This window comes from Musa acuminata, chromosome BXJ3-2, assembly GCF_036884655.1.
Source record: "Musa acuminata AAA Group cultivar baxijiao chromosome BXJ3-2, Cavendish_Baxijiao_AAA, whole genome shotgun sequence".
In the NCBI taxonomy this organism is placed as follows: Eukaryota; Viridiplantae; Streptophyta; class Magnoliopsida; order Zingiberales; family Musaceae; genus Musa; species Musa acuminata.
In genome coordinates this window covers 17997045-18012340 of record NC_088350.1, presented here as the reverse complement: position 1 = coordinate 18012340, position 15296 = coordinate 17997045, and the positions used below count along the sequence as shown (strand labels likewise).

The window sequence follows — 15296 nt, the reverse complement described above, 5'->3', positions numbered from 1 at the left end:
TTTATTAACCATTCCTAACATATTAGCCCAAGAATATTTGGGCATAATGTTGACCATTTCTAACATATTAGCCCAAGAATATTTGGGCATAATGTTGACTATTCCCAACATATTATCTCAAGAAAATTTGTACAAGCCAAGTAGGTAGCCCTAGGGAGAAGCCACCGTCGCCCCTGCCCTAAGTCACCATCGCACTCGCTATTAAAGGCACGGGAGTGTGTGCTGCCCGCGAGGTGCCCTTGCCCTCCGTCTCTTCTCGCCTCCTATCGCAAGGGTCGCCTCCCTACCTCTTCTCTGGTACAGAACTATCAATCATTTGGATTTTAGCCCTAGGGAATTTGTATATGCATGGATTCTGGAAAAAAATATGATGGTCATAAAGCTTATGCAATGTCGAGGCTCAATTGATTTTTTGAGCACAATATCGAAAATTTAAAATATTTACCATTCCCATCACTTTTGCACAAGGGAAGTTGTATAAGCTTAGGTTCAAAAAAAAAAAATGACGATAATTAAGATTGCCCAAAGTTGAGATTCGATTTTTTTTGTGGACCCGCTAAAAAATTTTCAATTTTGATAATTTCCCAAATATTAGCTTTCGGAAAGTTGTATAAGCTTAGTTTCGCACGAAAACATGGCCGTCATAAAGTTTGTGCAACGTCGGGGTTTGATCAGTTGTTTGCGCATTCTTGAAAATTCAAAAAATTGATCATTATCAACTTATTTGCCCTAGCGAAGTCGTTTGTGCATGGTTTCACAAAAAATTATGTCAGTCATAATATTTGCATAAAGTCTAGGTTCAATTGGTTTTCTGAGCACCATCTTAAACATTCAAAATTTTGACCATTCCCTACATCTTATCATTATGGAAGTTGTGTGAGCCTGGTTTCGCAAAAAAACATGACGATCATAAAATTTGCGCAAAGTCGAGGTTTGGTCGGTTTATTTAGCATTATCTTAAAAATTCAAAACATTGATCATGTCTAACATATTAGACCTATGGAAGTTGTATAAGCTAGTTTTCGCAAAAAAAGAAACGGTCATAAAGTTTGCGCAAAGTCGAGGTTCGAACAGTTTTTGCGCACCATCTTGAAAATTCAAAATAATAACCATTCCTAACATATTTGCCCAAAGGAAGTTTGTTGTATAAGCTTGGTTTCAGAAACAAACTTACAGTCATAAATTTTTCATAAAGTCGATGTTGGATTGGTTTTCTACGCATCGTCTCGAAAATTCAAAAAATTGATCATTCCAAACATATTTGTCCCTGAGATGTCGTACGAGCCTGGTTTTAGAAAAAAAACGTGATAGTTAAAAGTTTTTGCAATGTCGAGGCTCGATCGATTTTTTGTGCACCATCTTAAAAATTCAAAAAATTGATCACTCCTAACATATTTGCCCTAGGGTAGTCAATATAAGCATAGTTTCGGAAAAAGACGTGACAGTCATATACTTTGCGAAAAATCGAAGTTCAATTAGTTTTTTACGCACCATCTCGAAAATTCAAAATATTGACTATTCCCATTATATTAGCTCCATGGAAGTTGTTTAAGCTTAGTTTTTCAAAAAAATATGACGGTTATAAAGTTTACGCTAAGTCGAGGTTCGATTAGTTTTTTGTGCACCGTCTTAAATATTTGAAATATTGACGATTCTAAACATATTAGCTCTAGAGAAGTTGTTTAAGCTGGGTTTTGCCAAAAGATGTGATGTTCATCAAGCTTGCAAAGAGTTAAGGTTCGATCGGTTTTTTGTACTCCCTCTAAAAAGTTTAAAATATTGACAATTACTAATAAATTTGCTGTTGGGAAGTCGTATATGCTGGGCTTCGTAAAAAAACGTGGTGGTCATAAATTTTGCACAAAGTCAAGGTTTGATAGGTTCTTTTTGCACTATCTCAAAAATTCAAAATATTTATCATTCCCAAAATATTTGCCCTAGTGAAGTCCTATGAGGATGGTTTCACAGAAAAACTTGACGGTCATAAAGAGTACGCAAAGTCGAGATTCAATCGGTTTTGTATGCACTGTCTCGAAATTTTATTGACCATTCCTAACATATTAGCCCAAGAAAATTTGGGCATATTGTTGACAATTCCCAACATATTAGCCCACGAAAATTTGTACAAGCCGAATAGGTAGCCCTAGGGATAAGCAAATGTCGCCCCTGCCCTAAATCACCATCGCACACACCATTAAAGGCACGGAAGTGTGTGTTGCCCGCGAGGTGCCCTTGCCCTCTGTCTCTTCTCGCCTCCTATCGCAAGGGTCGCCTCCCTACCTCTTCTCTGGTTGAGAACTATCAATCATTGGGATTTTTGCCCTAGGGAAATTGTATATGCCTGGATTCTGGAATAAAATATGATGGTCATAAATCTTCTGTAAAGTCGAAGCTCGATTGGTTTTTTATGCACTATCTCGAAAATTTAAAATATTTACCATTCCCATCACTTTTGCACAAGGGAAGTTGTATAAGCTTAGGTTAAAAAAATAATAATAATCATTAAAATTGCCCAAAGTCGAGATTAGATTGTTTTTTGTTCACCCTCTCAAAAATTTACAACATTGATAATTTCCCAAATATTAGCTTACAGAAAATTGTATAAGTTTAGTTTCGCACGAAAACATGGCCGTCATAAAGTTTGTGCAACGTCGGGGTTTGATCAGTTGTTTGTGCATTCTTGAAAATTCAAAAAATTGATCATTATCAACTTATTTGCTCGAGCGAAGTCGTTTGTGCATTGTTTCACAAAATATTATTTCAGTCACAATATTTGCACAAAGTCTAGGTTAAATCGATTTTCTACGCACCATCTCAAACATTCAAAATTTTGACCATTCCCTACATTTTAGCATTATAAAAGTTGTGTGAGCCTGATTTCGTAAAAAAACATGACGATCATAAAACTTGCGTAAAGTCGAGGTTTGGTCGGTTTTTTAGAGCATTATCTCCAAAATTCAAAACATTGATCATGCCCAACATATTAGACCTATGGAAGTTGTATAAGCCAGTTTTCGCAAAAAAAGAAACGGTCATAAAGTTTGTGCAAAGTCGAGGTTCGAACAGTTTTTGTGCACCATCTTGAAAATTCAAAATAATAACCATTCCCAACATATTAGCCCAAAGGAAGTTTGTTGTATAAGCTTGGTTTAAGAAACAAACTTATAGTCATAAATTTTGCATAAAGTCGAAGTTGGATTGGTTTTGTACGCACCGTCTCGAAAATTCAAAAAATTGATCATTCCAAACATATTTGTCCATGAGATGTTGTACGAGCATAGTTTTTGAAAAAAAACCTAATAGTTAAAAGTTTTTGTAATGTCGAGGTTTGATCGATTTTTCGTGCACCATCTCAAAAATTCAAAAAATTCATCACTCCCAACATATTTGCTCCTGGGTAGTCAATATAAGCATAGTTTCAGAAAAAGACGTGACAGTCATAAACTTTGTGAAAAATCGAAGTTAAATTGGTTTTTTGCGCACCATCTCGAAAATTCAAAATATTGACTATTCCCAACATACTAGCTCCATGGAAGTTGTTTAAGCTTAGTTTTTCAAAAAAATATGACGGTTATAAAGTTTACGCAAAGTCGAGGTTCGATCAGTTTTTTGTGCACCATCTCAAATATTCGAAATATTGACCATTCCAAACATATTAGATCTAGAGAAGTTGTTTAAGCTGGGTTTTGCCAAAAGATGTGATGGTCATCAAGGTTGCAAAGAGTTAAGGTTCGATCGGTTTTTTGTGTTCCCTCTTAAAAATTTAAAATATTGACAATTCCCAATAAATTTGCCTTCGAGAAGTCGTATATGCTGGGCTTCGTTAAAAAACGTGGAGGTCATAAATTTTGCACAATGTCAAGGTTTGATAGATTCTTTTTGGACCATCTCAAAAATTCAAAAAATTGATCATTCCCAAAATATTTGCCCTAGTGAAGTCCTATGAGAATGGTTTCATAGAAAAACTTGACGGTCATAAAGATTGCGCAAAGTCGAGGTTCAATTGGTTTATTATGCACCGTCTCGAAATTTTATTGACCATTCCTAACATATTAGCTCAAGAAAATTTGGGCATAATGTTGACTATTCCCAACATATTATCTCAAGAAAATTTGTACAAGCCAAGTAGATAGCCCTAGGGAGAAGCAACTGTCGCCCCTGCCCTAAGTCACCCTCGCACTCGCCATTAAAGGCACGGGAGTGTGTGCTGTCCATGAGGTGCCCTTGCCCTCAGTCTCTTCTCGCCTCCTATCGCAAGGGTCGCCTCCCTACCTCTTCTCTGGTAGAGAACTATCAATCACTGGGATTTTAGCCCTAGGGAAATTGTATATGCATGGATTCAGGAAAAACCTATGATGGTCATAAAGCTTTTGCAAAGTCGAGGCTCGATTGGTTTTTTGTGTACTATCTCGAAAATTTAAAATATTTACTATTACCCAAGGGAAGTTGTATAAGCTTAGGTTCACAAAAAAAAAAAGAGGATCATAAAGGTTCCCCAAAGCCGAGATTCGATTGTTTTTTGTGGACCCTATAAAAAATTTATAATTTTGACAATTTCCCAAATATTAACTTTCGGAAAGTTCTATAAGCTTAGTTTCGCACGAAAACATGGCCGTCATAAAGTTTGTGCAACGTCGGGGTTTGATATGTTGTTTGCACATTCTTGAAAATTCAAAAAATTGATCATTATCAACTTATTTGCCCGGGCGAAGTCGTTTGTGCATTTTTTCATAAAAAATTATGTCAGTCATAATATTTGCACAAAGTCTAGGTTCAATCGGTTTTCTGCGCACCATCTCAAACATTCAAAATTTTGACCATTCCCTACATCTTAGCATTATGGAAGTTGCGTGAGCCTAGTTTCGCAAAAAACCATGACGATCATAAAATTTGTGCAAAGTCGAGGTTTGGTTGATTTTTTAGCACTATCTCAAAAATTCAAAACATAGATCATGCCCAACATATTAGACCTATGGAATTTGTATAATTCAGTTTTCGCAAAAACGAAACGATCATAAAGTTTGCGCAAAGTTGAGGTTCGAACTGTTTTTGCGCACTATCTTGAAAATTCAAAATAATAACCATTCCCAACATATTAGCCCAAAGGAAGTTAGTTATATAAGCTTGGTTTCAGAAACAAACTTATAGCCATAAATTTTGCATAAAGTCGAAGTTGGATTGGTTTTGTACACACCGTCTCGAAAATTCAAAAAATTGATCATTCCAAACATATTTGTCCATGAGATGTCGTACGAGCATAGTTTTAGAAAAAAAACGTGATAGTTAAAAGTTTTCGCAATGTCGAGGTTCGATCGATTTTTTGCGCACCATATCAAAAATTCAAAAAATTGATCACTTCCAACATATTTGCCCTAGGGTAGTAAATATAATAATAGTTTCGGAAAAAGATGTGACAGTCATAAATTTTACGAAAAATCGAAGTTCAATTGGTTTTTTGCGCACCATCTCGAAAATTCAAAATGTTGACCATTCCCAACATATTAGCTCCATGGAAGTTGTTTAAGCTTAGTTTTTCAAAAAAATATGACAGTTATAAAGTTTACGCAAAGTCGAGGTTCGATCAGTTTTTTGTGCACCATCTCAAATATTCAAAATATTGACCATTCCAAATATATTAGCTCTAGAGAAGTTGTTTAAGCTGGGTTTTGCCAAAAGACGTGACGGTCATCAAGTTTGCAAAGAGTTAAGGTTCGATCGGTTTTTCGTGCTCCCTCTCAAAAATTTAAAATATTGACAATTCCCAATAAATTTGCCTTCGGGAAGTCGTATATGCTGGGCTTCGTAAAAAAACGTGGCGGTCATAAATTTTGCATAAAGTCAAGGTTTGATAGGGTTTCAGAACAAATAGATAGTTTTGTTAATTTTTATCCCTGTTTCTATTGATCCAATTTGAACACTAAGAACTTATGTATCATGTAATAGATATTTTGTCATTAGAAAGAATTTCAAGGTTATTGCTTAAGATGCATTCTATTGTACCATATTTGTTGCCAATGAATATTAAGCATTAAATCCTGGAGTAGGAAGCTTTTCCTATTTCAGTTAGATGATGCCTAGTGATTATTTGAGTTTCTTGTGGTTTTATAATAAACATATATCAACATTTTATGAGGCATGATACCCTCATTATCATGTGTGGGCACCTTGTTGGGGTGATACATACTACTTTGCATTAGCCAACATGTACAATATGCCAGTTCCTTAAATTCTTTTTTCCATGAATTAATAGATTTTAGGCTTCTTTCATGGTCAAGCGTGATGCTCTTGGTTTCACAGTAACATCAAATAATCTTTTTGGGTTCTAAACTTCTACAGGGTTGGTTATTTTAATATGGCCCGTTTTGGAAACCACCTCAGATGAAGGTAGTGTTTTTGTTGACCTGCTAGTTTAGATTTTATTAATACTTATCTCTGTCATTATCTTTTTATTTACTTGAAATTCTGTGTTCATGTCCATTTTATACCAAATATGTTTGATACCTATGTTAATCCTTATAATAAAGTTTTCCTTGATTTGCAATTATGTTGCAAATGTTCTTGTATATGGAGGTTGGCAAAATCATGGGATCAATTTAGAAATATCATGTGTGCTTATTTAATATACTATGACAACGAATAAAATGGCATATGATTTGAGAATTTGTTTTATGATGATTATTTGTATAAATTTTAGTAGGCCATCTTTTGAACTGATTTATAGGTTTATAACTAGGATGAGATTGTAAATAAGATGTTCTCGAGAAGTGAGAGATCGGCATTGAAGAATGCTTATCAAGTATCTCTGGATTGATTTAATTGAAGGCAAACAAGAAAAGAAGCATATGGTCCTATCAACTGCAAAACTGCATCACACAATGTAATATTGAATAACTTTTTGGGATTGAATTTGTCGATCATTTCCTGTCACTTGACTATATAGAGTTTTCTTGAACTACATCAACGCTATTGTTTCTGGTGCATCAAAACTTTTTTTCTCGATATTGGCACAATTTTTTATAGTTATCTACACCTCGTTTTGACAGTAAAGTGATGTTAAACTTATGCTATCATCAGAACTAGTTACTTCTAAGTTGTTATCATTGTTAGGCTTATACCATCATAAGATGTTAAACTTATAAATTGTTGCCACAATTTGGTTCAGAACCTGCAATTTAACTTTTCTTTTATTGTTAGGCTCTCTTGCATTCAGTTCCAATTGGGCGGATGGTAGTTCTTGATCTATTCGCTGAAGTAAAACCAATATGGATTACATCAAAACAGTTTTATGGTGTTCCATACATCTGGAAAGTTCTCTATTTCTCAAAATGTTGGTTTTCGTTAATTTTCTTGTAGCAATATGTAAAGATTCCTTTTTTCCATAATCTTGATCAGCAGCAACTTATATTAATTTTTTGCAGGTGCATGCTACACAATTTTGCTGGAAATATTGAGATGTATGGTATTCTCGATGCAATTGCACTTGGACCTATTGAAGATCGTACAAGTGAAAATTCAACCATGGTTAGTTGCCCTTTTGTGGTACTTAAAATATAATTTATTATGTGCAGCTTATTTTGTGATAGATGGTACCTAGTCCCAGGGTTTTTAATTTCAAATAATACTGTCTGGTACGGGCGATACGTACCGGTCTAATAGCATACCGGTACATGGACCGTCCGCTATCGGGCGGAACACTCAATATCGTCGCGTATCAGATGAAACAGGAGCATATCGAACGGTAACAATTGAAATTTCGATCGTTATCGCCCGACACAGTTACCGCTCGACATAGCACGGTAACGGTTGATTTCGACCGTTACCTACATTTTTTTTTCCTTTTGAACCATTATTTGGGCTAGTTCCACATTGTGAATTTGCTGGTTGTGTCAAATGTCATCAAGGTTCAACAGCTTAAAACATGCCATTACAGTGGTTAGTGTTGTGCTTCTGACCAGTGATATAGGATTGTTGGAATTTGTTATTTTAGTTCATTAGTGAGTTAAAATTATTCCTTAATCTAGGTGTGGTAGCTATAATTTATTTATATAGTTTATTATATTATTTCTTGCATCTCTAGAAAATTACTGAGAAATGTTTGAATATATAAACACCATTTTATGACAGTGTTCACAATTTTAATTTTGTAAAATCTGTAGTGAATCACATCTCATGTTTTCACTATGAAAATGATTGGTGAAGCACGAACAAAATCTGTGCTATCTGTTAAAGGAAGTCTTATAAACTGGTAGTGTCAATCTTTTTCTCAAACATATCTTTATTAGTCAAAAAATATATTTTTCGGTGCTGAAGCCTTTTTGTGAGCATCAAAGGATATGAGTTTGACTACTTGGATAAAATAAAGTTTGTTTTTGCAGATTTAAAATTTTTATTTTTAGCTAAAAAAATGTTCCCTGTCGCTTTCAACAAGTAAAAGTTGTAGCAAAATTTGTTGTGATTTCTGTTATAAGTTATGGAATTTAGAAGGAGCTATATATTAATATCATCTCTTAATCCATATATATCCTTGAGGAATATCATTGGTATGTTTTATGTTTGTCTAATGTTTCGCTGGTCTAAAGGTTGGCGTTGGAATGTCTAGCAAAATCCTGTTGTTTATGATCTGATGTCTGAAATGGCATTTCATCATAAACCAGTAGATGTCAAGGTAATATTTACTTTTGTATACCCGTCTCTTTACCTTATTGAATACCACCCACATGTTTTAAGCTATAATTTTCCTTTCTCGCCTCCTATATGGTGTAATGTATAAATTGAATATATCCTATAGGTTAGTTACATAGAATAAGTTCAAATAGTTTTCCCAAACAGGTATATATATAATTTAAGATTCTTTTTTCGGTTCAGCAGTTAAGTAGTTCCTGCTTCAATGGCAGATTAAGTCTAGTAATCTATAAACTAGAATAGTAGCACTAGAAAAGAAATTTAATTAAAATTTGGAACTTTGTGAAGGACAATATCAAGTTAAATGCATTTTTGTTGTATTGGGCAAATAGGAATTTAATTTTGATTTGTTTATTGTAGGTCAAATTGCAAGCTGTAGATTAAACCTTGCCTTGTGAACAAAATTTTGACCAAATGTGATCTCAGATGGAGCATGTTTCTTTTCTTTGTGCATGTGTTTTGATTGTACAAATGTGATTTGCGTATCTGTTTATTAGTTTTCACTTCTTCACTTTGCCTACTTTCTTTTTGATCCTTCATTTAACCTTTGTTAGGTCGGATACATTTAAATATGCAAGGTACTTGATCTATTTCTGGGTTTTTATGCATCATTTTTAATATTGAGGAGCTTAGGTGATCATTTTTTGGTAGAACAAAATTTAGCATTTTCTTTCTGTTCTAGGATATATAATCCGCTTATTGCCATTCTTCCAATTATGTAGCAAGATATAGTTTCTTAGTCATCATGCAAACTCAGCAAAATAGTTTGTTCCATCAATTCAGGACAGCTTAGTAATTGGATTTCAGAATCTGATAATAGTTAAAAGCATGTCTATTTTTACTTGTGGAAAAAGAATAATGGAACTAGAAGCTTAATGAGGACGAATCACAATGTGAAAAAAGATCCATATTTCACTTTTAGCTGATTTATTTGGTAGAAATAATTAGATCATCTAGTTTGATTGTTGCCTAAATTTCCTACAACTAACGTTCTTTTTTGTTCTTTGTCAATGAACAATTTTAGTTGAGAAGTAAATTTGATGGAATTTTAATGATTTAGAATTCATTATATACATTGTTAAGTGATAAGCATATGAAAGCTTGATTTACTGACTGATTATTTCAAAATTTAGATCAGACCCATCAAGAAATGTTTTGGCTTTTCTTTTATCATTTTCTTTTTAGATCTGGGTTGACTTATATGCAACAAGGAGATATGGAAGGTCTGTTCCAACACTACAAGATGCCTGGCAGATACTATATCATACTCTATATAATTGCACAGATGGTGCCTATGTGAGTTTAATCTTTGTTTTCTCTATTGTAGGCTAATTTATGACTCAGTAGATCCTCATTATCCACATATAAACTTCATATTCATCTAAAGGTTTTCAGAGTCGAATCTTCTTGCTTGAAATGTGGTGCATTGTGGCTTTAGAAAACTAACCATTCTAAGTGTTCACTACAAAAGATGATTCCATTTTTTGTAAATTATGGTTTTTGATAAAATTATGTACCACTTTTGAATCAAGCAAACTTGAGGTCATTTTTTGTCATTGCTCTACTTGGAATACCAAAAATAGGGTTTAGTTAAGTCTTCGTGACCAAAGTTGATGGCTTTGGGAGGGATATAATTGTTCACAGAAGGTTACAATCTAGGATTGCAAAAAGAGAGTTCAAATACAAATAATTCTTCATCCATAATTTTGTCAATTGCCAATAGAAGTCACAGTCTATGAATGCCAAAGATCATTTGTATGCATGCAACCAAGAAAGGACTCCATATTTCTTTTACTTTCTTTAAAATTAGGATCAGGGAAAACAAATCCAATTGTCTTCTTTTGATAATAAGAAACTTGACAATTGGCACAATAACACCAAATAAGTCAAAAGACGAAGATATTGTGAAAGCTTGCCACCATCGGTGGTGATCACATTGATGTGATCAAGAACCATAAAGGTACCAGTAAGGAAAATCTTTTAATATTTGATCACTTGAATTAATCATTACTCTGTCAATTGGTTCAATAATATCACAATTAGATATTGCCCTATATTGACTTTCTAGTTCAAAAGATCATGATGTTTTAAGCTGCTTTAGTTGCAGCATCACTATTGGTAACTTCAATGTTTTCTATCCTTATTGGATTTGGTATTCAGAGAAACACTTGGATTTTAGTAAAAAAGGAGATCTACACTCTTCCTCTCTGACAACAGCAGAAAGAGTGCTGCAACTTAAGTCTGAGGAATCAAAGAGATTTTACCACTGATGTTGATAATACATCAATGATGGTACTTACAAACCTGGCTTTAGATTAATTACTTTCTAGATAAAGGTTGATAAGGAAATTATAACGAAAACTATTTTCATTTGGAAAGCAAATATCAAAGGCATGAAAAAAAAAAGAACCAGCTTTATGGTGAAGAGGAGGAAGAGGAAGAGGAAAATGGGCATTCCTATGAGAAGCAATTAGGCCAAAGGTGGTGTTTGGTGGTGGTGTGCAGTGAGGCCCTGGTGTGCCTGAGAAGTGGAGGTCACATTGAGAAGCAAAGGTTGCGCTGTGCGTGAGAAACAATTAGGTTAGTTTCCTTATATATGGATGAACTGAATCGCCCTAAACAGGGGCGATCTGCATACCACATACCAGTTGATGTCTGAACCAGTACGTACTGCCTGTTTCGTATCAGTCTAAGTGAAACACGTCATTTGCTTCTACATCTTTTTATCTGTTTTCTTATTCTCTTTATTATCATTTTACTTTTCTTCCTTATCTTCTTTGTTATGGCCTTCATCATTACTATCGGTCATGATGGTTAATGTCCCAGCAGAGCATTAGAAATCTTTTGTCGCTTTTATGGCTTCAAGACTATGAATTAAGTCGCAAATAAAAATAGTTTGATAAGCAGAGGCAAAGAAAGAGGTGCTGAGAGCTAAAAGACCAAAGAGAGAGAATTTCATGATCAAGGGCATTAGAAACTTAAAGTTTGCTTGTGATTGGATTGCGCAACTAGACCATAGTCCAAATTGAAGTGGTTCAAGCTAAGCTTTCTTCCAGATTCTAATGGGTAAACCATTGCTTGAATTGGTTTAAATTACCACATGGAATTACAGTTTTACCTCTTTGAGATTATTATCAATAATTAAGTGCATCACTTTTGGTGCTTTCATGCATTTACTTACTAGTTATTAGTTCTAATGCTTTTTGATGTATCTATATGTCTCAACTGCTCAACAACAGGACAAAAATCGAGATGTAATTGTTGCATTTCCAGATGTTGATCCATCTGTCATATTGATACCAGAGATATTTGAAGAGAGAAAGCTTGTGCATTTTAGTCGACAATTATCAGAAAGAGAGCCACTGAAGGAAACATCTAATTCTTATGATCAACCACATTTATGGTATTCAACTGCTGATGTCACACGCGCATTAGTTCTTTTCCTAGAAAATGGGTATGACGTATCAGATAGTCAGACTTTCAGGTGATTTGCGATTCATTTGTTTTTGCGTAAAGCTTGCCATGACAAGAGCAAGGAATTGAAACACACTCTGATAGTTATCTGCTTATATGTTAGACTTGCATATTGTTGGTATTCATCTCTTCCATCTAAATCAGCATATTTGCATCTTAATATTAGTTTCAAAAGCAGTTGAAATTTGACTGATGGTAGTGGCAAAATCCAAGTAGAGTTCCGATTTGACAGGTTTAAGCAATGTACATTGGTAGACGGTTGTGGTTCTGTAACTGCAAAATTATGATGAGTCAATTGCTCAGTGAAACTTTTGGATGAAGTCAGTATATTTTCCTTTCCTTCTTATTCCCCCTCTTTTTGTCTTTTTATCTCTTATTTGTTCTATTTTTCCAATTACTAAGTGACTAAGATGTCTTTGTTTCTAAAACAAGATCTTGTACATGTTGCTAGAGAATGAGGTTTTGCATGTGAATTTGGTCTTTGGTCCTTAGCAGGTGTGAAACTGGCATGATATGCAACATTGAGGCTTAGATCGTCCCAACCACTTACTAAATCATTGTCCAATAACCAATTTTCTTTTATGGTTAAAGATACTTCCTTTCTCATGTAAATTTACATTGTTCATATTGCTCTCAATGTCCATAATTGCAAGTTCTTTATCCAGTTGTACATTATTTTATGACAATGAAAGCTTATCAAGTTATAACCCATGTAAAGCAGTCTAGACTACAGCTCCATGACTAGAATTGGCTTGTGTTTGTTATGATACATGTAAATTTTTGCTGCTTCAATGGGTATGACTCTTTCTATCAATTCTTGTTGTTCTCATGCGATAAACTTAACGGATAATTATATAAAATGATAAACATTGTAAATTATCTGCATCCTTATCCATTTTTTCTCCCTTTCTTCATAAAAATATTATATAGTTCAATATTATCATAAAGTTAGCTACAAACAATATTATACAATTCAAATATTTATTCCCATCAATAATAATTTTTTGTAAATCATGTCAATATTAGGAGCTTTTAACATACAACTATATTTTGATAATGGATCTTATATGAATTTTAGTTTCCTATTATTCTAGATATGATCTCGTGGATCTCACCCGTCAGGCATTAGCAAAGTATGCAAACAAAGTATTCTTGAAGATTATAGAAGGGTACCAACTCAGTAATTTAAAACAAGTGACCATATATAGGCAGCACTTTCTTGACCTTGTGAAAGATTTGGACATGCTTTTGTCATGCCATGATGGATTTCTGCTTGGACCCTGGTTGGAAAGTGCTAAGCACCTTTCAAGATACCCAGAACAGGAGCAACAGGTAAGATTCTTGTTGTCACCTGTTTGCCCTCGTCAAATTTGAATACTTGTATGCCTATTTATGTAGGATTCTGCCATTGTCATGCTTCTATGGTGCAGTTTGAATGGAATGCAAGGACTCAAGTAACCATGTGGTTTGATAACACTGAGACTGAAGCTAGTTTGCTTCGTGATTATGGTACATACAAATGCAGAAACAATTTTCTTTATCCCCTTTATTTTGGTGTCATCAATCTGTTTTAATGTAATACTCTTGCGACAATCTCATTTGTGCAGGAAACAAGTACTGGAGTGGTCTTCTACTAGACTACTATGGGCCAAGAGCATCTATATATTTCAAGTACATGATAGACAGCTTGGCGAAGGGGGAGAGTTTCCCATTAGAAGACTGGAGGAGGGGCTGGATAGGCCTTACCAACAAGTGGCAAAGCAGTAGAAATTTGTTTCCAGTGAAAGCTTCTGGTGATGCTCTAAATATATCTCGATGGCTATATGACAAGTATTTTTGTACTGATAACTTGCAATCACTTTATATGGGTTCAAACTATGATGAAGCTGCTAATTTTGTGATCTTTTATTTTTGACACACAATCTCCTAATGATAATTTCGTTCCCGAAGTTCAAAAGAATCTTATTGCCTTGGTTTTTTTATCAAAACAATTATGTTATGAGTTGTTTGTTCCATAATGGATTCCTAATCTATTTATCAAGAAGGCATTGTCTAGGCAATGATATGTCAATTTGCCACAATTTGAGTTTCTTATTACTCTGTAACACCAAAGTCAACTTAGTACTTATGATCACTTAATATGTTTGGTGTTCTCACTGTTTATGGACTATGGACATTTCAAAATATATTAATGGGAACTTTTAGTACCAAACAAGAAGTTCATCGTTTTTTATGATAAATGCTATTGTTGACTACTGCAATAATTTTAATTTCTTTTGAGTTTCCTGACACCTGAACCGACATAGACCAAACTTTCCAGAATTGTCATGGGCACTATCAAGCTACAACACTTTTAATTCAGTTTTCAAAGCATGCTTGTGACTTTTGGGCATAAATATTACGATTTACACGTAAAAATTGCTTTGCTCGATTCACTCAAAAGTGCTTAGAAGCTTTTAAGTTCAAATCGGCTTCCAAGGTAGTGCCTTCTCAAGCTTGAAATTTATCTAAGCATCGTCAAGTTCCTGGCAGAAATCCTGGTGAACTTAATTAGCTAGTGATTGTAGTTTTGTAGCACCTCAAACTTAATCTTTCGAGCCAAAAAGAAATTAAAATATAATATGTTCAATATATTGTTAGATGAAGAGTGGTGATAAGAAACCCTTAGAGACTAGAAAAGTAGGTCACGATGGTTTCTATAATATTACATGAAACATGCCCTGAATCATGTTAGCTTCTTAGTTTCCTCTCACTATCTTGTCATAATTAACTATCATAGATGGACTAAGTAGCCCTTAAATGGAAAAGCTTAAGTTATCTTCATTAATTCATATGGAGTTTAGGTTCGATGATTCATACCATCTCTTAAATGAAAATTTTAGACAGAGAAGTTAAACTTATTTTGCAATAAAAATAACTTAGAATGAAAAATTAATCCACTCTTGCTATGAACTTAAAAACACCTAAAATAAAAAAAAAACTAAAGCAAAGAGTTTTCAAGCGATAATCGCTCGAAAGTTCTCGTTCGACATATGTAGATAGATCATAACAAAATGCTTGCTATCCGTTCTTTTCTTTCCTCCTCTCACCAATCTAATAGCATCTCTAACAGGGGCTATAAAAGGGATGTCCTCTATCAA

General features: G+C 34.2%; 1 protein-coding gene across 6 annotated transcripts in view; it reads left to right on the top strand.

Annotated features, from left to right (window-relative positions):
* LOC135632116 (alpha-N-acetylglucosaminidase-like) overlaps positions 1 to 14196 on the top strand; it is a 37118-nt gene extending 22922 nt beyond the window's left edge. For 2 of the 6 annotated variants that reach the window (XM_065140527.1, XM_065140525.1), the window contains 8 exons: positions 6337 to 6384; positions 7195 to 7327; positions 7419 to 7521; positions 9868 to 9978; positions 11922 to 12166; positions 13251 to 13488; positions 13587 to 13665; positions 13764 to 14196. In XM_065140527.1, the coding sequence (XP_064996599.1) occupies positions 7263 to 7327; positions 7419 to 7521; positions 9868 to 9978; positions 11922 to 12166; positions 13251 to 13488; positions 13587 to 13665; positions 13764 to 14071 (1149 nt within the window). In that variant the 5' untranslated portion in view covers positions 6337 to 6384; positions 7195 to 7262 and the 3' untranslated portion in view covers positions 14072 to 14196. Of the gene's footprint in view, positions 1 to 6336; positions 6385 to 7194; positions 7328 to 7418; positions 8666 to 9867; positions 9979 to 11921; positions 12167 to 13250; positions 13489 to 13586; positions 13666 to 13763 lie in introns of those variants that run through there. The other 4 variants (XM_065140524.1, XM_065140526.1, XM_065140528.1 and 1 more) reach the window with 4 other exon arrangements.
* The last annotated feature ends 1100 nt before the right edge of the window (positions 14197 to 15296 follow it).